The sequence below is a fragment of the Coturnix japonica genome, chromosome 9 (assembly GCF_054131305.1).
Source record: "Coturnix japonica strain WE chromosome 9, WE-NBRP24, whole genome shotgun sequence".
NCBI classification, from domain to species: domain Eukaryota; kingdom Metazoa; phylum Chordata; class Aves; order Galliformes; family Phasianidae; genus Coturnix; species Coturnix japonica.
Genome location: NC_140671.1, coordinates 6,943,528 through 6,969,193, shown reverse-complemented (window position 1 = coordinate 6,969,193; position 25,666 = coordinate 6,943,528). Strand labels below are relative to the sequence as shown.

Below are 25,666 nucleotides of genomic sequence, written 5' to 3'. Positions count from 1 at the left end.
CAATCCAGTCTCAGTCAACTCAACAGGGAAATCCAATCTTCCTAAGAAACATGCTTTATTTTAAGGTGGAAAGTTCTTCTCAGTGAAACAATTTGGAGTTGTGGCTCCTGACTTACAGCTTTAGATAAATATTTAAGTATCTTAGGAAGGAGTTTAAAATTTCAAACAGAATTAGCTCAGGTGAAATTATGTCAAGAATAGAGAACAGGCCTAAGACATTTGCAGTAGCCTATCAAAGATATGCTGACACCTACAGCAACCAGAATTTGAAAGGCAGAAGAGCTTTGTGCTCATCAGTACCATACTGCTATCCTCTAACTGGAAGGCAAGACGAGGTAGAATATGACTATAGATTACCAGAAGTGTTGTAAAGAAATGAAAGCAAGTGTAAGTGCAAAAAACTATGAGTCTCTTAGGTCAATTTGGGTTATGTATCTGTCTTCAATAGATAGGAATGAAAAGTCAGTATCTTCTGCTTAGTGCTATTGTCTTGTTTGGCCTCATCCTCAAGTAGCCGACTTTCATTCACAGGCTGAGTTCTACCATAAGCAGAGATAACACAACCATGTGAGGTGGTAAAACAGTAGATCCAAAACTCAGAGAGAAGCAGCTGTGCTCTTTGTATTACTACACAGTCACAGTCTGTGCAAGTATGACCAGACAGATCTCATGGAAGCCAAGGTGAACTGTTAAGCAGCAGAAGTATTTTCACTGCTACATCTATTAGTGTCAAAATGCTACAGAACATTCCCCTGGAGCTTCTATCACCTCTGTCAGGGAAGAGAATCTGCATCCCCCAGTACAGAATAAGCATGCAACACCCAGTATGGGACTCCAGCCCCTGAAAGAACAAAGGCTTGTAAAACTCCCTTGGTGTCCAGTAGAATACTGATGGTTCTTCAGTGAGGTCTTCAAACTTGAGCCTTCTTCCTCAGAAAGAATCAGCCTGGGTAATAAGCTCAGTAGTAGAAGGATGAATGGCCCACCCCAGTACTATGGCTTATGTAGCAACCTTTCATGGGTTGGCTAAAAAAAGATTATATGGACTGTCTTTTAGATAGTGGTTCCTGGTTTAGGATTAGATTAGTTTCAAGGTCTCAAACTGTGGTGGGCCCTTGTTGTTAGTTTGTTACTTCTTTCAAAAAAAAAAAAAAAAAAAAAGAAGAAAAAAAGAATAAAAAAGGTAGAGGATTCTTATTACAAAGGGAAACTGGAAACTTCTCTCTACACAAGCAGCGACATGGCTGTATTGCTGAGGCCTCAGGGTAAGGATTAAAGAAAAACAAAATAGAAACCCTTCCATCTCTAATTAGGGTCTTCATTTGCCAAAGAGCCATTCCACAGCGGGAGGAATTACATTCAGGCCGTTGCTTGGATAACGTCTCCCAGCAGGTTGGCTCCTCAGAGCAGCCTACTCTGAGCCAACAATTTCTGGTTACTTGGAGGCAAGCAGCCTGCATATTGTTTTAACTGGCCTGGCTTTTGCAGCCAGTTTTGCTGAAAAACAATCTTCTATTCAGAATGCAGAGATAAAAGCTTCACTCGGTTTGAATTTGTCCCCAGTTTCTTTCTCCCTTTCTTTTTTTAAACATGGGAATTATAGGTTCTGGAGTTTGCATTATTTCTCTTGTAGACATCAGTATTTTTCTCCCTCTGGCCACTTGATTCTTTGCCAGTGAAGGCTGCTGTCTGGAGTCCAGCCATTCATCAGCCCCTACCTCATCATTAACACTGTGGTGCTGGCGGTCACAGCCCATTGCTGGCGACAGGAAATCCTAACTTGCAAGAGGTTAACCACAGCCCATAAACAGCCAGGCTGGCTCATTAGTCCCATACAGTCAGCTGAAGGGTCCAGACCCTCTGGGAGTTTCAACACTGTTCATGGACTCAAGCATCTATGCATTCCATGCCCATAGCAAAACGGCTTCACTTCCTTCTCCCTTAAAAAGCTTCCTACTTCCATCCTCTGGCTAAGGTCTGTCTTTTTTTCCCTATCCAAAGCCAACCAAGTCATTTGAGTACTTGGAAAAACTGAATGTCTGGGCTTACTAATTAAAACACTGATAAGCCACAACTGAGACAGATGCAGTAGAATACACATAAGCTTTTGATGTTTCTAATAGATTTAGTTTCATACCCACCATGAGCACATCTAGGGCAATAGCTATGCAGAAGTTGATAACACGTACCTAATAGTCTAAAGAACTCATTTCACAAATACACCCAGTTCTAACCTCCAAGAAATAACCTACCAGAACTGCAAATGGCTTTAGTGCTCCCTACGTTGACCAAAATGTCCTTTTCATACTTAATTTTTGAGCATGCAGTATGAATTGATACTCTTAAATTGTCACATTGTTCAAACAGTCACCTCTATAAAATATCCACCTAGCAATCATGGAGACATGCTTAGAGCAGAAAAAATAGTTTCTGGAAAGTTATCTCAGAAACAGAACATGAAGCACATTTTGTTATATCAACCTTTCCTCTTTCTCCCCTTTCAATCTTGTGAAAACTTCTGCCAAACATCTCCTATATATATGTAATTTCTTTATTACCACTGCTCATTACATCTGCTCATCTTTTAACCTGAGCATTGGAGTCCCACTGATCTGGTTACATACCCCAGTTCTCCAATTTCTCACAAAGCCTCCTGTCTCTTATGGACTGAAATTAGGCACTCATTCATCTATGAAGTCCTACAGAATTCCATTCCCTGCCTCCATGCCTGCTCCCTATTTCCTTCACTTTCCAAGTCATTTATCCGATTCTGCTTGTCAGACATTTGTGCTCATCTCTGCTCCAACATATCTGCACCTGAACGATCATTCACTACTTTAAGCTCTATTTCTGTAGTTCTTCCAATGAATGGGCAACTGTGTGTTTCTCATTATTCCATAGGCAGATTCTGCATGTAAATTAGCACAAAGTCTCTCCCAATGTTTGAGAGGCTCACAAAGTGCATAGAATCACGAGGGTCCAAGTACTCAAGACTTAAAACATTTACATGTTACTATTATTTTTGTTATTCCTTAGTCTTTACTTATTCATTACTCAGCCTGAATTTCCATTAATTTCACTGAGAGTTCTGACTGAGCAAAGACTCCAGTAACACATGTTGTGCAACAACAGCTGCTTCTTTAGCTGAAGATAAAAGCAGCTGTGTTCCAGTTGGTTGGAAAGGAGCAAGGATGGTGGTGAGGACTGCTGAGGACTCAACTCTAAAAGTGGATGCTTATGTGAAGTAATCAATCCAACAATAGCAAACCTAAGGAGTGCCCAGAGGGGGGAAGCATCAGAGGCAGCCTTTCTTCGTGAATAGCTGTTGCTTTTCATAACAATGCACAGTGAACATGAAAAGGAAGTTAGTAAAATAATGTAATAACATTACTGGCTAATGGAAACAGCCACCCCACAGAACCAAAGACTGACAGATCTACTTCATAACTGCGTGACCTGTCCCAGCCCTTGTTTGCCCACTGCTCAGTGTGAGCCCCTCTTTGGCTTTGGCCCAACTATTCTTTCTCTCTGCATCTTCCACCATATGATCCATATACAGCATAAAACTCCCCACTGTCTCAAAAACTTCATTGCCTCACTTGTCAGTTCTACCCATTCTCAACCTTTCCCCATCTTCCTCAAAACCACTGCTGAAATTAAGGTGCAAACTAAGCACAGAGGAGGCAGTTTAAAGAGTGGAAAAATGAGAAACTCGTGAGCTCAAGACTTCAGCTGTACTGATGAGACTGCTGCTCCATGCAGAGTCCCCATTTTTGCTTCTACACATTTCTCCACACTCTGCTGCCAAACACGCCTACATGCAATATTTTTTTCCTTTTTCTTTCCAATTCAAATTCCATTTTTAGTCTGTTAAAATAGGCTTGGAGTTAAGAATGTGGTCTGTGGAGGATGGAAGGAAAGGCAAGGAGAGAGTAACAAATGCCCTGAGCTTTTGTTAAGTGTGTTTTGCTTTAAAGTGATTTTTTTTCTTATTCAAACACACATTTGTCCCTATCGGGAAGATTTAAGAGGATTACTTCTATATCTGCCACTATGAAAAGTTCAGGTCTTCCTGAATAAAGATATTACCCTTTCTTCTGACCTTATCTGCACGATTTTGTTAGAATGCCAGAGATCTTTATGTCTAGGTGCTGTTGAGGTCTCATCACACTGCCAGCACAGGAGAAGAAACAAGGTCAGAAGATGAATGACACCAAAATTATTTGCACAAATAGCAGCATTGCTTCAAATACAATTACAGAAAATGCTCTGTGGTTGTTTAAAATGGATGTTAATCTTTCAGGTGCCCTGAGTATTATAAGCAGGTTGCTGTAAAAGTAATGCCTCCTATTTTTTTTTTTTCCCATGGAAACAATAGACAAATAGTACAATAGAACTACTTGATCAAGCAAATTCTCAACTACAAAACACTATTTTTCAACACAGTCACCACCATTAGCTGTGTGTTTTCACCAGCAATGAACATGAACCTGCATGTCTCACTTGCAAGCATCTGTATGGCTGTCTGGAACATGGCTGTCTTCCACACTGCTGTTGCCAGAGCTAATATTATACAGAAGCAAAATATAAGCTTAGATAATCCCTGTAATTCTAATTTACATGTAACTGTATGCTTAATTTAGGCTATGAATATCAATGGACAAGTTAATTTATTTAATTTGCCTTCCTTCGTTTCATTGGCTCCAAATGAAAAGGATCAAAGCCACATTTTAAAGAATGTGAAGATATTCATTTCTAAAGGATTAGCAGTATGACATAATTCAAAGTTCTTCTTACAAGAAAACTAAAAACTATTTGAATCTTCCTTTTTTTTTTTTTTTTTTTTTGGAAATGAATTTGTAGGAGAAAGTAACTTAGCAAAACTCCTAATAGAGTATATGTGGTAGAGTTACTCTATGCTCTTAGAACACAACCCACTCTATCCAAAGATTGCCTTATCTGAGAAGAGACTCATTCAGTTTGGATTCACACAGGTCATGGTTCACACAACAGAAAAGCAGGATGGAAAGAAATTAAACTGACTGCACTTCTCAGGCCTGATTTTCCACAGCTAACTGTTACTGCTGCAAAAAAAGGTTGGTTTTCAGAAGGATGCTTCTTTGGAGGCATTTTGACAGGTTGTAAGGAAGGACGTGTATCAGCTGATTACTTGCTCATCCAGGTATGTTGATTTAACCAGCACATGTTAGAGCATTTTTAACTCCCATAAGAACACAACTAGCAAATGCATTGCAGAGTTTTCCCTTCTCCCTCCAGGACTTACACCAAAGCTTCACTAAGGAACATCATTGTTAGGACAGGGAACTAATCAGGACTGCACCTCAACACCAGCATGCACGCTCCCAGACTTATTGCAGGACTGTCTGAGCTCACAGCGAGGGTTACAATATTCTCGGATAGAAGTATTGCACAAGTTAAATAAAGCCAGGCAATTAGTTTATGTACAAAATGAGAACAAAACTCACACAGGCCCACTTGCTACAGTTTCTCAAGCTTTAGATTGCTCTTTATTCAAGAACTGAGCAGCACAGCCCTGTGATTTCACATTAGATTACCTTACAAGAATCTACCTACAAATTTAAACTAACTACTGGACAAAAAACTGGTTAGGAGTCGCAATTAGATGGCTTAACGCAGACTGAACTCATGAAGATTTTGGCCCAACCTAAGGAGTGCATTCATAATCATGATGTGGCAAAAGGAGATTCTTCTGATTGTTTGTATCAGTACATTTGTAAATAACCTCTTAAAACAGAGATGAGTGAATGGACTTTAGGGGAACTGTCAGGAATTTCCTTCTATTACAGATCCCTTTGATCTGAAGAAAACAGGAAGCTGTAGTAGTGGGGACATCCTCTCTTTGTTAGCTTCTACTCAGATGCACATCCTCAATTACACATATCCTATTAATATAGAGGAGTCCCTTCAGAAGACCCTGGAAGAGAAATAAGAAACAAAATCCCTCCTTGGGGACCTCCAAGCCTGCAGAAGGGGGAAGGAGTGCTACTTTTCAGCAAGTCTACCCTATTTTCCTACTGCCTACACTGTACTGATACAAAGAAGCAGTGGCACTGCTAGGTTGTATTTTAGCTTCTTTGCCAAAAGTAACAGGGAGGGAGAGATAGTGGGACTGCACATCAGCCTATACAGGACACAGGTAGTGTCACCCCAGCACAAAGGACACAAATACATAACAGGTAGTTTGTAGGCAATGCTGCTTTTCCCTTCCTCGGGAGTAAAGCTACACCACTGGAGCACATGTGCAAGGCAGGCAGAGGGGAAGGAGTCCCATTGTGCTGTCTGCAGAGAAGACAGGAATTCTAGGAGGGGAAAGGTTCCCTTTGAAGCACATGGCACGAAGAGCTTCCCAGTGACCATGGCAACAGGCTCAGTGGGTTCCCAGCCTGAGAACCAGTTACTACAGCCATGCCTGAAAAACAAAAAAGTCTGAAAGAAGGAAAGAGAGGGGGAGGTGGGGTCGGGTGGGGGAGAGGGACTTGGAGCAGAATTAGCCTGGCAGAAACTGAGCGGCTCCCTGGTAGGCAAATCCAGCCAATAATGCTTGCTGGGTTCACGGGGTTTCCTTTTCATTTCCAATGCTTTCTTCTTCCTCTGTCACTCCCCTCCCAGCCCTATTCAGGAGCTCATGAGATCAGTAAAACCCAGGCCTTTGCTTCGCCTGCATGCAGCATTGCCTCAAACAGGGCTGCACTGTGATCAAAGGCAGCGCTAAATCATGGCTGCCACACACACCTCTTCCCCCATCAGAGCCCAGTTTTCACAGGCACTCTAGCAGAAGATAATTTCCACCCCCCCCCCCTCAAAAAAAAAAACCTCTTGTGCTTTCATTACAACACACACATCTGACAAAGAAGGATGAACAATTCAAAAATCTGTACGGAAATGTACAGAATTTAGTGTGTCCATCTACCAAACCCATTTAGCAAGATGGATAAACTAAAGCAAAGCTACTAAGAAACACAAGCCGGGGTCTTACTAACAACCACCACAATTAAAGAAAGTCAACAATAGGAACTGCATCTTTGTATCAGACTTGTGTACCATGGAATTTAGCACTGCAGACAGCTTTCAAGTATTTGCTACATTCTACTTCACAGCACCCCAAGCTTCCCAGGGGATCTTATATCAGTTTTGCTTTTACTACTCAGCATAAATTTATCACTTGTTCTTTCATATATGAATGCATTTTACCACACAAACACATGCAACACCCTCTTTACTTCTACTACCAGATTGCTCAGTACAAAGGTGCACCAGTATTAGTGATACAAGTTTGAATCTGCTCCCCTAAAATAGGCTGGAATTTCACTGAAACAAAAACAGTATTCCAAGTTAGTTCCAAGTTAGATGAAAAAAGGTTGTGCTACACTGAAATTCAACTCAGTACAATCACTTCTTAGGAGAGATGTTTGTACCATTAGCTAAACCTGCAGTACATTTTAGACATGCAGACAGTTTCCCATTTGAAATGTATTTCTCCTAGAAGTTTACTTTAGAAATATATGAAACAAGTTTTACCTTAAAAAAAATGTCAACTCAGGATTATCTTCTGTCTGTTGTACATTCACTGTTCACCTTAAATTACCAATATCACCCTACCCCAAAACTGAGCCAGATTCTAGGCTGAACCCCACAGACTGTATCTGCTTTCCTTCAAGCACTTCCAATTACTCCAGACTTCAAACACCAAAATATAATGTAGCCTTAGTCCTCAAAAATTCTAACCTGAGAAAAAAAGAGACAGCTTACTACTTTCCTTTTTAAGGTATCTGATAGCAGCAATGCTGTCTGCCTGACTTTACCCCATAAAACAAAGAGCAACAATTTTAAAGCAATTTAAATTCCAGAGGCCCAAAGATTCCAAATGGAGATTACAGAGATGAAAATTTGCATTTCTCCGATTGAGATACTAAGATTCACTTCTTGGTAGCAATACCTGTCCTCAATTAGAGCAAAAACAGTCTCCTGAAGGGTTGGGTTGAGGATTCCCCTTCCCAGAAAAAGAACGAAATTAGTATGGCCTTCTGAGAAAACTGTACTCAAGAACAAGCAGTAAGCAGCTTTTTACTACTTATGATAATATTTGATAACAAGCTTTATTTGATTGAGCCAGCATCATGCTGGTCATTCACTCTGCTTCTACTCAAATACCACTACTGCCAGCTTGCAGGGCTTCATTAGGTACCCATACAGCACAAAAAGGGACATACGTGCTCATTTTGCCATCACCACCTCTTAAATGAGAGAGGGCATTACTTTCTCCTGAGGCATGCAATGCAAAAACAGGCAAAATAGGAATACTTCATGCACTACTAGAGATCTCATTCTACACTATGTTCATTTTTCTCATTAAGAAATTAACCCTCCCAAGGAATAGTTAAAGGCAGTATTTTTCCCAAACTATTCAATCCACATAGCCCCTTACCTTTCCTAAAACAGTGAGACATGGCTTTGGTTCCAGCTCAGGCTGTTCCAGCTTCACCACTCCTACCCAGCCATATTCATACAGGTCTTCCTCATCATTGCTATTACACAGTCCAAGTGGATGCATCTGAAACAGAATCAGTAAGAAACCATCAGGAAAAGAGTGTAATTCAGAAAACACACACAGACTGCTTTTGAATACCTTAGTTTATAACAAATCTTTATTGAAGTACACCAGAGACACCAACATAAGGCTGCAATTATGAAGAACGCCATATGTTTCTGAAGCATGCTATCAGTTCAAGATCTTAGAATGTCATGTGAGGTCACCATCACCTTGCATGTATCTTTCATCTTGCAAGTGACTCAATGCAAGGACAGCTTGTAGGGTTGTGATTCTGTGAATAACTCAAGAAATTACTATGAAATACAGGAAACACAATGGTAGCACAACACAGAGATTTTCCTATCACTCATTTTTCAGGATTCATCATCAGTATATCTGTATTCAGAGAAAAGACGAGTCTGAGCAATACTAGGCAGAGAGAGCAGAATCTTCTGTCCAACTCCCAGCTCTCCCTACCTCTATATTTTGTTCTGAGTTGCAATGAGCTGCCTGCATTCTCACACAGATGATTTCAACTTACTCTACTTAAAAAGCTTGAGACAGGAACCTTGAAGTCAGCACCCGATGGGAAAACTGCTCAGTATTGACAGAAAGCAAGAAAAGAATCAAGTAGTAGGAGAGCTCTCTCCAATATTGCCAGGGTACACATTCCAACATAACCAGGCCTATGAGAATCTTTAAGGTCAACAGAAAACTTTAATCCATATTAAAGTCTAACAAAACAGAACTGCTCCTGTATCAGTCACGCTCTGAAACCATAACCCAGAACCTAACCCTAACCCCAAAGGTTCCTACTTTAACATCCTTGAAATGCACTTTGGCACTTTCCATGTGTCTGAAAGGGCAGAAGCAAAAGCACTCCTCAGAGGTGCTTTTCTCCAAGGTTACGGTATCTGTATACATTGCTGGGGGTTTAAAATAACTTCAAAAAGGGCCGCACCAATTTTAAGTGGGTTACTGTTACAGAGCAGACAAACAGCAAACTGACAGCAAAGGAGGAACATTTTATGCTGTAACTCAATCACCTCAAAGCAGTCCTGATGATTACAAGACAGCTTTCACCCTTTGTCCTTTTTTCCTGAGTGCCAGGGTGAAACATTATAGTGTTACAAGCCTCCTTAAGAGCAGCTCCAAATCTTTCCACATGCTGCCATGAGATTAGCCTTTCCTGGCCATACAAAAATACTGTCTACCCACTTTAGTCCAGAAATCATCTTGGAAGGACAAGAACAGAAAATTCCTTCTGCAGCCACTTTCCTCTAGAATACTCTTTCCATAACAGCTTCCAAGCTGTGAGCAGACCTTCAGATTGCAGTCACAAAACACATTCTGCACAGTTACACCTCTGAAAGTCAGGACAAGTCCAAAGAGGTTAAAAGAGCCTCACCACCTCTTTTTACAAAACTGGGGCTTCCTTCCCTTTTAGAAGATAGAATGACAATACTGTATGACATCTCTTCTCCAGCAGGAATAGCCCAGACTCCTGAGAACAGACTTCCTGGCTAAAGGCAAAAAGCCACAGATTGCACATAAGTGGACTCTAGCTTCACATCACAGAATCGTTTGAGTTGGAAGGGATTATCTAGTCCAACTCCCCTGCAATGAACAGAGACACCCACAGCTCCATCAGGTGCTCAGAGCCCCATCCAGCCTGACCTTCGGTGCCTCCAGGGATGGGCATCCACCATCTCTCTGGGTAACCTGCTCACCCCCTAAAGAAATAGCAAAAAATACCTCCAAAAAGGCACTCTTCTCTTTCTGATTTACCACCCACCATATTCACTTTCTCTATGGTTCTGTAGGATAGAACAGCAGGTCTCTTTCTCCTGTTGCATGGAAATAAATTGGTTGATACCTTCCAAGAAGTCAGGAAGGTTAATTGCTCCAATAGCATAGCTTTGCAAACCTGCTTTCCAATCAGAAGGAAAAAAAGGAGCAGGCTACCAACCCATCCAGAGGAGCTACTTCAGGAAGTATAAACTGTCATTTACTGATCACCATATTGCATTCTGAAATGCCTTAATGAACACCACCAGTCCCTGCTCTTTGAGCCTTGTTCAAAGAACTTGGTTTCCAAAGAAGCTTCTGAAGCCCCCTTGTGCAAGAACATAAAAAACAGAATCCCAGGAGTGTCTGTGAATAAAGAGGTGGAAAAAAGGAAGCAGACAGATCTAAGGCTATCCATACAGTTGTGTTCACCCTGAGGGGAAGAGAGTTTCAAATTCTTGTCCAGATCCATTAACTGTGCCTACTTAGAACATTCATTTACTTGAACTGTAGCAAGGTTGTGTTATGAACTAACAGTCTACTTAATAGATGAAAGCTGAGTTTGTTTGCTATCCAGAACAGCTGTCAGAAAATCTTCCTTCAGCATGGTAGTGATGGCTGCTACTGCCATTGATGTCTATGGACAAACAGAACTGAGCATGTAGACTCCACAGCACAGCCCAAACCAGGCACAGAGTTTTTTCAACCTTGTACATTCTAACAGGACATAGAGGATTGAATCAGGGAGAACAGGGAAATGTATAAACCACCACACACTGGCAAAGTAATCTTGCACATAAGAAACCTCAAACCCAAATGCAAAATCTAGTATAAGCAGTAAGCAAAACTAATAGGGTGCCTCAGGCACAGTGCGGGCAAATATAGAGGACTTACAAGGCTACAAACTCGCAAGCATTCTGTTGCATCACAGTGGAATCTCACCAGAATAATTAACAAAACAAATTACATTATGCCAGCAGTGCTCCCTTCAGGAAAGGACAACCGACATCGTCAAAAACACTGTCCTGTTCAATTAAAAGCATGTGACCAAACTATTCCTGGACTATTTGCTCCAGCAAATCTGAAGACTTACAGGACCAGCACAACCCTGTGTAACCACAAACACATTGAGGGAACTCATATTAAAGTACTCAGTCAGCATTTTAAAATCAAGCAGCATGACAAAGTCAATGTTAGATTGTACAATTTACCCACTTACTAATCTTATGACCAGAGCTTGGGAGTGCGATTCCTGACCTCAACCTCTAGTAGTAATTTTTTTCCTCCTCTGGGTTCCTTGTGTTTCAGTAACTCCTCTCATCTGATTGCTTTCATCTGTTCACATTACTCTTTTTAATGCATATTATTTAAACTTCCACTCAAATCATATTCTCCATCAATCTCGTCCTAATCTCACAATAAATTACTAATAGCAACCTGATCACCTTCCTCAAGTCTCAGTCTCTAGCTCACCTGCCAGCAGAGGATCCTTGGTCTCCCCATTTCAAAAACCTCTTTTTTTGCCTGACATTTTTACAGTGCTCCACAAAAACTGCTGTTCTGTTTCTGTAGGGAATGTACTTAAATACATCAAATCACTGACTCCCATTTTACCTACTGCAACCTTCTTCTCTTTGAAGGCCCCTACAGTAACTCCTCTGCCTTACACTCTTAGAGTTGTCCTTACAATCCATCACTTTGAGCAATCAATTCCACTCAGGAATTTCTTGGCATAAAATCCTGTCCATCTTCACATCACAGTCCATTACATTTCACTTACATTTCATACTGAGACTTTAACATGTAGAAGCAAAAGAAGCTTCCCCCCCAATTCACTGTAATTAAGGACCCCAGAGAGCCTTAACAAAGAAAAAGGTACACTCACCATGCAAAGATCATGACTGACTGCAACCCAAGACTTTAAGTCCACATAGTACACCATGACCATGAGCACTACCTTACCAAACATAATGAAGAACTCAATAAGTTCACTTCTATAAATCCCACAAGCCACAAAAGCTTTCTTTCTGCCTCCTCCCCAATTTGGGCAAAAACTACTGAAATATTGCTATATTGTATGCATGCCTTCACTGAGCAGTTGGGTAGCCTTAGATATGACCTCTGTTCCCATCTCAAAAGGCTTCTTGAGATATAGCAGTACAGAAACAAACAAGAAACATACAAAGTTAAAAACATGATCTCTGGGTCACAGTAACATCAGATCAGCTGATGGAGAAAAGGGCAAAAAAAGCTCATTTGATCTTTATTTTCAGTATGAATACAGACTAAAAGCAGGGCCTCACAATCCATCTGACTTCCAATTAAATTAAACCAAGCTAAACAAGGAATTCTTCACTCAAATTACGCATTTATTCTTCCAGCTGTTTTGCTAGTTTGGTTTTGGTCTCCCTCCAAAAAAACCTGCCAATGTCTCCTGTGCTTAATTCTCTTCCAGCAATCAGGTGTTTCATCTCCTGACAAGCAAGGGAAGAGATAAAGCATAGGTTATCTTCATTCATTTCCATTTCTTTAGCATTCAGGGAGCTTCCCACACTGGTAACCATATCTGTTCTTTTAAGGCTCTTCTGACATAACAGTATACATCAAAATGCAAAATAAAAGTATTTTCTCTTTAAAAATAAAAAGCATTTCATAACTCACGTATAATGAATTCTCATAGTTTTGTAATCAGAAATGGCACCTCTGCAGGGACTGGGAGAGGGCCTGGCATGACTTTGAGCACACACCTCCCATCCTCCAGGCAGCTACCATCCCTCCAAACATACAGAGGGAATTTACTCAAAGTGAGAATTTACCAGGACAAGATCCCTCCCTTTATCATTCTCTCACATACAAAAGAGGAGAGGATTCTCCCCTGCACTACTCCTGCTGGGGTAGGATAGAACAGACAGAGACAATATGGCAGAACAGGTAGAAACATATGAAGTGGGCTTTCTCTGAGCTCCTACAACACATTCTGGAGGCATTATAAAAACAACACTGGAAAAAAAGACATCCTTTTCATCTCTACTGGAAGACAAGGTACCTTTTGCCTCTTAAAATGGTGGGTAAGCATCTCCTCATCATATCTTCTCAGAGTCCCAGAGAGATCTCAACTGAAACAGCTGAGCTGCAGACATCTTCCTTTGAACTGTTTAAGACGAAGCCAAGGGCTTGCGGGCTGGGGCCAAAATATGACAAAGACTAAGGAATCTTCCCACTTTGAAGTCTAAAGAGCTAATAGGACACCAGAGAGCAAGGCTAAATGAGAACACCTAACCAAAAAGTCAGATCCAAGGAGGATCCAAGGTGTCTCTGGGTCACAGACCTGTTTCACTTCAGACATCTGCTCTGTCTGGTTTCCTAAGTGAAATCCAGGCCACAGTACAGCAAGTCTTCATATTTGCTCTTCACCGCTACAGAACTCTAAGACATTGAACAAAAAATATAGTGGACAAGCAAGAAAGACAGCAATAAAACCAAGTAATTGTTTTATATGTGGGAGGAAATGACTAGTGATTTCAAATACCTGTAGTAAAAAAGCAAATTCAAAGAAATATTCTGCATAAACATCTATAATTGAGCTGAACTGAGACTTGAATTCCCTACTGCTTTAGGATCTGAAACAACTGATATACCATAGCTTTCCCACCTGGAGCATGCTTGGCACAGGCTCAGCTCCCTCCACGTGGGTTCACATTCCTTCACCAGACAGGCTTTTGAAATAGTATGTATGAAGGCTTTTGAAATAGTATGTATGAGGTTTTGCATGTGTATGCTGATAGTAAGTAGTAGGAGCAACACAGATCTGCTATTGAATGGGGCTGGCACAAAGCAGTAACAAAACAAACAACAAATAGGCCTAGCTGTCATTGCAACATGATTCTCTATTACCTTCCAGGCATCACAGATACCGTCACAGATGACTGGACAAGTGTGAATGCTACACTTACCTGCAGTAAGGTAAAAAGGAACATACGAGAAGCTACAGAGCAGTCAGTCTCACTTCAGAGCCCGAGAAAATTATGGAATATCCTTATAGATGGTACTTGTAGGTACATGATGGATAAGATGGTGACTAAAAAAGCCTGCTTGGATTTACCGAAGATAAAAACCACAACTATCTCAATACCTCTTACAATAAATCAACTTGAACCATGGATGAAAAGAGCAGTGTATGCAACCTACCTTGATTTTAGCAAACTGTTTTACATTGTTCTCCTTCACCATCCCTGCAACAAGCTGCTAAAGTACAAACTAAACAGATGGGCCAAAAAATGGTGGAAAATGAGTTAAATTGGCTCATAGTCTTCAGTTGCTCAAAGGTGACTAATGGTTTAAATTGAAGGGGCAGCTACTCAAAACTTGAGCTCCTTAGGAGTCACTATTAGGTCTGGTACTACTCAGTACCCTCATTAACAACAACTGAGGCAGCATCTGGAACACAAGGTAAGAGGGTGCATTCTCTGTATGTATATAGCCAGCAGATACACAATTCTGACCATTCCACTCTATTTGGCACTTTTAAGATGACACCTGGTATGTATGTCCAGTTTTGGTTCAAGAAGGTCCATTGAGAGGTCATCAAGATGATAAATGGGTTGGAGAACTTGGCACATTAAAAGAGTTGAAGGAATTCCACTGTCCATATTAGAGAAGGCTCAGGAAGCTCTGTCTTACAGGTAGCAGTAGAGATGGAGGTAATCTTTTCACAAGGGCACATGATGACCAGACAAGAAGAAACAGGCACAAAAATGCTTCAGGGAAAATTATTTTTGTATGAAAACAATTCTTCACTGTAAGAACAAGCAAACATTGGAACAGGCTGACAGAGAATTGGTGGAATATTCCTTACCAGAAACATTCAAGATTCAGCTTGACAAGGCCCTGGATAATCTAGGCTAAAGATGTGCATTCAATGCAAAGCTGAATCAGATTATCTCCAGAAACCTCTTTGAGCACAGCCTCTTTAAAATCATACTTTGAGTCCACTCTCTTGTCCTTCAAATTAAGGGAAAAATCATTTACAAAAGCTACAGAGTTGTTCTGTGACTTCAGTGAGCTTCTGTCTGATACCTGAAACAATTCAACATACATATCCCATTAAACAACTGTTCAATGGACAAGGTTGTCATTACGTAAGAGTTTGATTGTATTAAAGTAACTTACTATGCTACCAGACTGAACAAAGAGCCACAAATAGAAAACTCAGTGTATAGTTTCCAATTCTCTGCAAATCTTCAACCCCAATTTACTGGCAACAGGAAGAAGTGCATAAAGAATCATAAAACCAACAGGGGGGTGAGTATGAAAGTTTTAAATAATAAATAAATCTTCAACAATAATTAAATCACAAATGAAGGGAAAGACAGGGAAGCTTGGAGAACTGAACCACCACTATTTGGCACCAACAACTCCTTCCCAGCTAGCCAGTGTTAGGTATTTTCAGACCATATACTGAATTGTTAACTAACTGTGCAACTCTGTATAGGAAGCTACATGTAGAAAGCTACATGTATTACAGGTGGGGAAGGTTGGCTTATTCACACTATTGATAGGCACAGCCTTTTTAACAAGGCAAAAGCAAGATGACAAAAGCAAGATGACTTCCTTATCCTGTGCTCACAAATCATAGCTGTACAGAGGAACATTCAGCCTTCAGCACAAGTTTAAAGTTTAGCTGGTAAAATGGTTTCTTTTTTTACTTTCAGATGCTTTTTTATTTGTTTGCTTTTTGTTTTGAGGGAGAACATCCTGCCAAAACCCAAATCACCACAAAACGTAACATTATAGGACCTGAACATTCCAGCAGTGCGTTTTTCTTGGCTATCAGTTGTGACCATGTGGTTCGACCCAGTGGTTAGCATTGAGCCCACAAGTGGGTTCCACCAAGCTTTCTCTATAGAAGAGCATCAAACATTCCTGAAATCCTCTCACAGTCCACTTTACTCCAGGAAGTAAAGCCAAGGGAGATGATGAGAAATCCAGTCTGTGCTGTTATTAAATGTTAAAACAGAGATAAGCAGTTGAAAGCACCCACCGTGCACAACAGCTCAGTAAAATTCTACAACAAACAGGCTGGTATCATACACACAGCCCAACAGACCTTGTGATCACTAGTGGTAAATTCTAAACAGCAGCCAAAGAATTAGGGACCAAGACAAGACACTGACCTAATTGGTCAGCACACAACACCTGAACCTAGAAAGCAACACCATACCTTTGATACAGGGACACCAAGCCTGTGACTAACAGACCATGCAAAGTATATGGGAGCAACTAACCTGTTCCACTGCTCAGCTTCAAATTCCTTAGGAAAGAAAGAAATATGCTAGCAAAAAGACATACCTAGCAGTAGCAGCATGTTCTCAAACATTGTCCTGCCAGGGTTGCTCAGTGTCAGAGACACAACAGATACACACAGCCCATGCACAGATATGTAATAACAGCACATATGCATTTGCCTGTGCAGTAAATCTAGTGTAGCTGAGCATTTTACTGCAAGAAAGCAGCTAGACAACAAATATCCCAAACACCTTGTGAGGGAAGCCTACAGACTGTCCTAACAGAAACCTGGACTTGCATTCCTTCAGAGGGTCTCAAATGCATAATTCTAAGAAGAGATGCAAGTATTTGAGACAAATCTGAGGGTAGATTACTTCTATCAAGAATGTAAGTGCTTTGATTACACCACATTTTCCTACAACAGTACCAACAGAGCTAACAGGGAACAAAGTCATGATTACAGTATGGTTTTCCCCCTTTCAGTGTGCAGAGAGATGCTGGCAAAAGATACAGGCACAATGCCACTGAAGACGGAAAAAGTAGTAAAATCAGAAGTAAAACAGTATCTTCATAGATCATTTTGGCAAGAGAATGCTGCCAGTAGGTACAAAGGAAAATAGAGTTCTGGAACTACACAGAACACAGCAATCCTCAAAAAATAAACTAAGAACTTTTAAACAGAGTCATAATTGGCTGGGAAAAAGTAGTAGTTCATGAGACGTAAGGTAATCCATTTGTTCACAGCACTCAGTGGGGACTCAAAACTGCCAGTATCAGATTAGTTTCATTTAATCACTTAAGTTTAATTTGAAGGCCTCATATGGAGCTTCAAGTATTTTGAAAGCAAATTTTCCTCACAAAAACAGAGTGGTATGAAGAGGTCCAGACTAACACTGCACAACAGAACGGGGTCTATCTGTTCAATCCCAGAGATTATTCAGTGTCTGGAAAGAATGAATGTCACTATACAGCAGAGAAGAAACAACAACATACAGTTTGTCAGAACTGTTCATATGAAGAATCCTGAAAAAAAACTTCCAGATACTTGAATAAGGCAGGTTAATGAGTGCTTATGGGACACATACAAAACAATTTGATCTAAAGAAGCTAATGGTTTTATTCATGAGAGACTTTCAACTCATGTATGGACTGGAAGGGTAACTAGAACAAAAGCTTGTGCTGTTTCACTAGTTGATAATTGCACAACAATTATTTCAGGCAGCACAAGACTCACTTTTCTCCTTCCTTTTCTAGTCTGCTTGTGTGACCAGAGCAGCTAGAGTTGATTGGTCAGGAAGTCCTGTCTTAATATCAAGCCTGCTGGTTAGTTTTATCTCGTTCCAGTCAAAAAAAAAAAGATTAGTTTGTTAAATTCCAACATTAATTAGCCATTCATCTGCATATTTGTGCACCCTACACAGAAATAAAATCCTTCTGCATATCATCCATTTCCCGGTCAAAGCACTTGGAAGACTTGCAAACATCACAGTTTCTTACTATACACTTGGCACAGACACACCAAGCTGGTGCTGCCTACTACCCGAAGTCCAGGTACACCAGCAGCTCCTTGAACAAAAAGAACAAGGTTTAAGCTTGCAACCTGAACAAAAGTAGGCCACGCATAAGAATAAGCAAATTAGATTAAGGTAGAAGGTTCAAAAAAGATACATCAGTATTTATTTCCTTGAGAAGCAGCAGAGGGAATACAATCATCCCTGCACTTGCCTTATTAAATCTCACATCCAGGGAATAATCTGTTTCCTTTATTACTTTACATCTTTGATTACTATTCCCAATTGAGGTGAAAGGAGGCTTGGTTTCCTGAAGAGATAACAGTATTAGGGCATCCACTTAAGAAGTATTCCAGGTAAGGATGAACTAGTCACATGTAGAGATCAAAGACACTCCCTCCAACATCCTGCCCTGATTTTAGGTGCTATGCTGCATTCAGGCACTCACACTGCATTCATAGGCACACCTAGTAATATTCATTTTCACTGCTGCATAACGTCCTGCAACATACATCATTCCTGACTTTACTCATCAACATTTGATGGGAGATGCCACTTCTTCCACTCCAGTGAAGGATTTAGTTAGTATTTAGCAATGTTTAGTTGTTTGCACTTCCAAAAGTTGACACAGTCTGAAATACAGCACAGCCAGAGCTCCGGTCTCTTTCCATTTTGGACCATAACCTTCATTAACAAGGTGATATATTTGCATGGTCACAGAGAAAGCATTCACTGGGGCCAGAGGGAGAGAAGCACAGAACACATAGACACAGAAAGGCTGCTTTACAATTAAGAACAATTGTCCTTAAAAATGGGATGTGTGAGTAAAGAAGCTAATAGGAATAGATTCTTACAAAAAGAATGCACTATCCTCATCATAAAACCAAACTCCCTTTGTCATATATACAAATACCAAACAGGATCCACATGTTTCTGCTAGAAGCTTCTTTCTGTATGCAAGGCAAATTTTAGCCATATACAGAGGTAAAAGCCACAAAGGAAAAGTTGAGAATGCAGAAAGAAAAGAGGCTTAAAACGCACAACACCCCATCCCATCCCCCACCCCTCATGCCAACCTCTCATCTATAATCCAACACATGAGAGACAACAGGCAAACAGCAAGAGGTCATCTTCAAAGGGCTGGTTGCCAAGGGAGGCCAGTGGAAAGAGTGCAGGCATGTCCCCATCAAAGTCCAGCAGCTGCAAGAGAGCCACAGAGGTGCAACTTCCCCTGGGGCTGCAATGAAATTCAGAGATGGAGGACAGCACTGGAGCTGCTCTAGCTAGAAATATCAAATAGGTAGCTTTGCACTCTGCAACAGGGGAAGCACAAAAGAGCTGTGATGTCTGTGTCCTACTATCCACCCTGTTTTGCATTTTAGATAGCTGAAATGCTGTTTAGGCTCATCAGGACACATAACAGCAGCAGAAGGGAGAAGCAGGGAGACAGCAATGCATAGGATGGACTTCCAATTCAAAATTAAGACTTTGACACACTGATTAGAAGTGAATGAGGTGAAGTTACAGCAGAGGATGTGTAGCCAGCTGCAGTTTCATTACTTCTCACAGAAAATAAGAACATTACTTTCAGTTTGAGCTTGGAACAGTGTCCCACAGTAAAAAACTACCTTCAAATATTAGCCAAAGCATGTATCACACCAGATACAAAGTAATCCCGCAGTATTTACCTCCCAGTTCATTCCTAGAATCCTCCTCAAAACACAGATGGGAAACAGAAAATACTTGCTAAAGAAGAACCAACAATACACATTTTAGAGCAGCATGAAGTTTCAGTTGGCACCAACAAACAGTGGCTTGAGTGAAAATGCAAATGGCAGAGTTGCATGTTCTGAACAAATACTCTGGTGTCTGATACAAAGGTCAAAGGAAATTGGGGTTTTAGTATTTAAGTTCTTGATTACCACCTTGATTAAAGTCAGTCTGGAAGAAGCACCCAGGAAGCAAAAAGATTAGACCTGCACTTCTGTTAGTCAACGTGGAAAAAGGTTCTTAAAACCAAAACACAACAGTTAACCCCCTACAGATGCACCCTCTTTGGTCAACACATGAGTTAAGCTTCAGATCACATTTTTCAAACTGAAAAAGACCTTCAAGATTACCAAGCACAACCATCAACCTGTCCTCTCACTGAACCACATCCCTTAATGCCACATCCATACCCTCCTCAAATAACTCCATGCATGGGACTTCACCACCTCCCTGGGCCACCTTCACAGTGAGGAAAGAACACACAAAAGCTCTTTCAAGATCTTATGCCCATACAACCTGTAAGTAAAATAAGTTCCTTCGGCCTGTTTATTCCTCTAGATATAAAGCTTTTTGCACTACATCCACTGACAAGTCTTCCCTCACTCCTCCTGCTATAAATGACCACCAAGGACTCTTCAGATCCTGTCTACTGCAGATCCTCATCACCACTGGACACCCCATTCCATTGCCTCACTGCTCTCAGGATAAAGACTTCCTTACATTCAATTTATCCTCTTTTAGTTTGAAACCATTGCATCTAGCTTTAAATACATTTTAGTCAGATCCAGTGCCATTACTGATACCACTCTGACCTGTTTAAAATGGAAGTAGAGATGAAGTAAAAGCCTCTGATGCAATTACCTGAGAGGAGGCCCAGGTGTACGCAAAGGAATAGAATTGCCTTTGCTCCACGATAGGAAGAACAGATAGGCCTACTCATTGGATCTAATCCTAACAGAAGACAGAGGTAACTGGATTTCTGCCCCAGATAAGTCATTTCCCTGTGAGACTACATAGAAAAAAATACTCCTTTTTTCTACTTACTTTACCATTCACAGTAGAGGGAAAACAAGTCCCTGCACAGAAAGAAATGGAATACTTAGGAAGGGGGGGGAAGGGAAAAAAGTTGCACCCAGCAATATGGCACATAAACATGGCACAAAGAGTTGTTCTGAAAACAGCTTCCAGATTAATAGTACTATTTTCCTGTAAAAGAAAATACCTGCTGCCACTGGTTTCTCCAATCCAGATAAAATAATGAATAACTGCACTGTTTTCAGAGCCTATTACATAAGAACTTAGAGAACACTGAGACCTTCTATGTCACCACATGGGAAGGAGCATTTCAGTTTACTGGAAGAAAAATGCCCTTCTTAAGAACAGCCACCTGATGGCAGCCTGTGGCTTCAGTCCTGTTATTCCAAGTGGCGATGGGCAACCATTTTGAATGAGATTAGCTCTATGTTAAACCACTTCTGAAGGACATTCCATAGCAGGGAGCAAGGAAGAATAACTTTGGTATAAGCTATTCTTAATTCTAATGTAGCAAATTGCTGAAATAGTCACTGCAAACATCGCCATTTAACTACTCATGAAACTTTCCCCTTTCAACCTCAATTTGATCCATTCTGCAGATCAAACAACCAAACTAGCTGCAATTTTCCTTCTTTCCCCACCTCTTGCTACATTCCTTCTCCCAGTGGCCATTAATGTAGGGACTAATCTCTTTCAGACTACCCCTTCATTTCCTCTCTTCCACACAGACTTCTTTTAAAAGCAACTCCTGTAGCACTGGCATACAGCCCACTCTAACAAGTCCAGTAGAACTTATTGGACTGTGTTTAGTGCTGTGTATCTACTGTTGGCACTCCTCAACACTGAGGGGGAAAAACAATGGTGTAAACTCTGCTCCAGTCACGCAGCACTGTGGGGTGAATGAGTCCTGGCTGTAGGATGTTTCCCTCACACATCACAAAAACTGGACAGTATGTAGTGAATGAGGTAAGTTACCGTGAGAAAACACAATGGTGTGGTTAAAGCAGCTGAATGCTACCCAAGAGACTGGATTGCTTCCTCTGTCACAGAGTTCCTATGCAAGCTTGGGGAAGTTATAAAAGCAGCCATGGAGGGTGTGCCCAAATAGCCAACCAGCAGAGCATCCTACCTCCAACAATGACCAATTCCTTCAGTCTAGGGAAAAAAAGGTAGAATCGATGCTTCTAATTAAGGCTACCAATGACTAAAAGATTTCCAGTACTAAGACCTCACCAAGAGCATTGGGTTTGATACTAAGCAACACATTTGTGTTCCATAATTTTGCCTAGTTTATTTTAGACAACACTCGTGCTTTAATTTTCAACACCATCCTACAGTAACACAACTTGCCACGTCAGAATTATCCATGATTTTGTTAAAGCCAAGGCTGCTTCATGAATTTCACTCATTAGACTCTGGAAATCCCCACATACTGTAAGGAATAGGCAATAATTGTTCTTTAGTCACCATCTCTACAGACTATATAAAGTCTTACCTCGTGCCATAAGGTGTGATTTGCCAGCTTTTTAAGTTAAGAAGTCTTCCACTCCAATTTTAGGATGCACTGACTTGAACTGCGTGCAACATGCAGACACTTGGAGGCTGAAGTACTCATGACATGGTTTCACTCTGCTCCTCTTACCTAATGATTCCAACACTATCACAACATTTTACTCTAGAACTAAATTAATGTAGTACATGACTTCAAACCCATACCTCAATGCCAGAATAGGCTTCAATTTCAGGCCCAGGAGCTATGAGGTTTTTCTAGTGTTAAGGCACGAGCCCTTTACTCCCACCATTCTTGTTAGCTCACTACAAGCATTCAGCTTGCTATTACACACACTCAGACTAAGAAAGGCTTCCTGTGCAAGATCACATCATCTTTCAATAAATAAACTTTCTAAACTAGCTTGCTGTGCTGGAACTTAACATTGTGCACTGTGGATACATATATGCTACTACTTGGCTCATAACTCCACTTTCTACACTGCCAATCCAGAAGAAAAAGGCAAAGACTTCCACAACATTTAATACTGCTCATGTCAGCCTTTAAGGATGTGTTTCATCATCAGCCTTAAGTAATATGCTTTAAAGTACATGCATGGAAGGAGAGCTGTTGGAAAGAAATCCTCCCTTCTCGTAGCCTCTGATCACCGCTACATGAGGTGCCATTAAGTTACCTCCCATAGTATTTTTTTGGACATGCACAGATCTGTTTAGACAGAAACAGGACAACCAGTGACAGAATGCAATCTGCAATCAAACAAAATGAAGCGTATCTGTGAATACAGAAGTTTAGCACATTTTCCTCTCACATCAATTCATTATTCCAGCTTTTTTTAAACAAAGGAAGTATAAATGATCAGACTCCGCAGCTGACAGCAGTACAGCTCAGCTCCTACATAAACTCCCTCAAGTGGAAGCCTGAGTAAAACCTGTTGAAGATCAAACTCATCTGCTCACTATCATCAGCAGCTTCCTGTTCATTCACAAATACAGGAATGGTTACAATAGGGCAATGGAGACAAAAGATAGCTTCACAGGGAATGGCTCACAGAGGAAGATTTTACATCAGCCTAATACTCCTTTGTTCAAAGAGCTCTGAACATTAATAGCAGCTAAAGATGATGCAGCTGCTGCACAGAATTAGAAAGACAGAAAGACCAGTGACTTCCTGGCAACACGTTTTCATCCATAGCTCAAAAAAGGAAACCTATGAAACTTAGCCTGGCCAGTAAGAATGAGACAATTGTGGAAATTTACTCTTCTTCCTTCACGTTAGTGAGCAATTTAACTATGTGCCAACTAAGCTGCTGTTCTAGGCCTCCTGCACTGCAGTGCACCAACTCAGACTCATTTACTCTTCAAAATTAAGCACGATATCATAGAATGAAATAGTTGAAAAGGCTCTCAAAACAGGATCTTGCTGTCACAAAGTCAGATAAGCAATCCATTAAACAGCAAAGCGGGGAAAGAAGGTGGATGAAATAGCCATGTAGTACTTGTATGTATTAACTGATGCTGATAGGAAGTCCTAAGGCACAAGCTAGTAGAGCCTGGAAGCATGTGCTGCAGAACTCTCCCCATGTGCTTCCTTTAATCTTATATTCCTTCTTAAGCATCCACAACTAGATTCTGCCTGAGAAAGTCACTGGAGCAGATTAATTTTTAGTCTAACTTGGTATGGCAGTTGTGTTAATTCACGTGGCTGCATGAATCAAAAGGCCACAGATACTGCTGAAAGAAGTGGGAGACCAAACTCAGTAGAGCACACAGGAATGGCTTCAGGAGCACATAGGAATCAGCTTACATATTGTATTTTCATCCTAGTGCTCTCTAAAAGCAAAACCATAATGGTTGTTTCCTGCATTTTCTCTTACAGGTAGAAAAACATCTCTTTTACCAACTGTTCTCTATTACAACAGACCAGATCACCACAGTCTCTTAACATTACAGAATGTTCCAAGTTGGAGATGACCCACAAGGATGGAGTCCAACCCCCTGCTCCACACAGTACTGCCCAAACCCTACATTTGAGGGTACTGTCCCAATGTTTCTTGAGCTCTGGCAGTTCAGGGCTGTGCCCACCACCCTCTGGAGCAGACACTTACCCTAACCCCCATCTGACCCAACTCCATGCCATCCCTTTGAACCCTGTCACAGATGAGGCCTCTCCTCAGCCTCCTCTGCTCCATGAGGAACCAAAGGACCACAGCCACATCCACTTGCCCTCCAGACCCCTCACTATCTTTGTTGTCCTCTTTGGATGTTCTCTGAAGTCTTAAACCCTTCTTACATTGTGGCACCCAAAACTGCACACAGTACTCAAGGTGAGGCTGCACCAGCATAGAGCAAGAAATCTCACTGGGATTCCCCAGAAGGAAATGCATATACATTTTTAAGTGGATGCATGAGTTCCTAGAAAGTCACAGCAGCTGCTACAATTCCCATCCCAGAATTTCTCTCAAGCCTCTCTGTATCGTGAGGGGAAGTGCCTGCAGCATGAAGAAAAGTGCATGTCAGAGCCCATCTCAGAGCTTTAAGAGATATACAGAAGATACACAGATTTCCTGGTGCCTGAAGGTTTGGTAACTGGAAACCAAAAGTCTATTTCAATTGTATTGAAGTTCCTTTGCTAGCATCAAGTATCAAACAGACATCTGTGGAAGAGCATAGAAGTGAAGGTTCAAGGGAAAGAGGGGAAGAAGTTTTGATATCAGCCAGCAGAATGGAGAGCCTTCCATATGAAACAACACTAGGAACACCACTATCATCTCAGATGCTTCACAATAAAGAGGATGCAAGACTGTAAGCCAGGACTTGTTATTAAGATAGTAAACTAATTTAGCAGACTATAAATATAGCTTTGACCCTAGAAAGAAGCATTAACACCAACAGCCCTTCTTTCCACCATGGTAGACTTTTGGACTTGCAGTGCCACAATTTTGGGCACTAATCTGAATTATGCTGTAAATAATCTCATGGCCACAGGGGAAGGAAAGCTGGAGGTTTTGCCAGCTAGAAATAATCACTGTGGTTTCCAGCATCTTGCAATCAGTTTTTGGACTAAGATATTACCATTGGATCTTCCTTCTAAAACAATCAGTATGCAAAACAATGTAGAATGGTGAAATAAGTTTTCAGTTTCAGAATTTTAACAGCTCTCCAGAGACTAATGAGAGCAGCTCTCTTTCCCATGGGA

At 41.0% G+C, this 25,666-nt stretch overlaps 1 protein-coding gene across 1 annotated transcript in view; it reads right to left on the bottom strand.

Annotated features, from left to right (window-relative positions):
• The window catches only part of ZNRF3 (zinc and ring finger 3), a 66,201-nt gene that overhangs the window by 18,433 nt on the left and 22,102 nt on the right, over nt 1-25,666 (bottom strand). Inside the window, exon 2 of the mRNA XM_015878314.3 lies at nt 8,468-8,593. Within this exon, the coding sequence (XP_015733800.2) occupies nt 8,468-8,593 (126 nt within the window). The remainder of the gene's footprint in view (nt 1-8,467; nt 8,594-25,666) is intronic.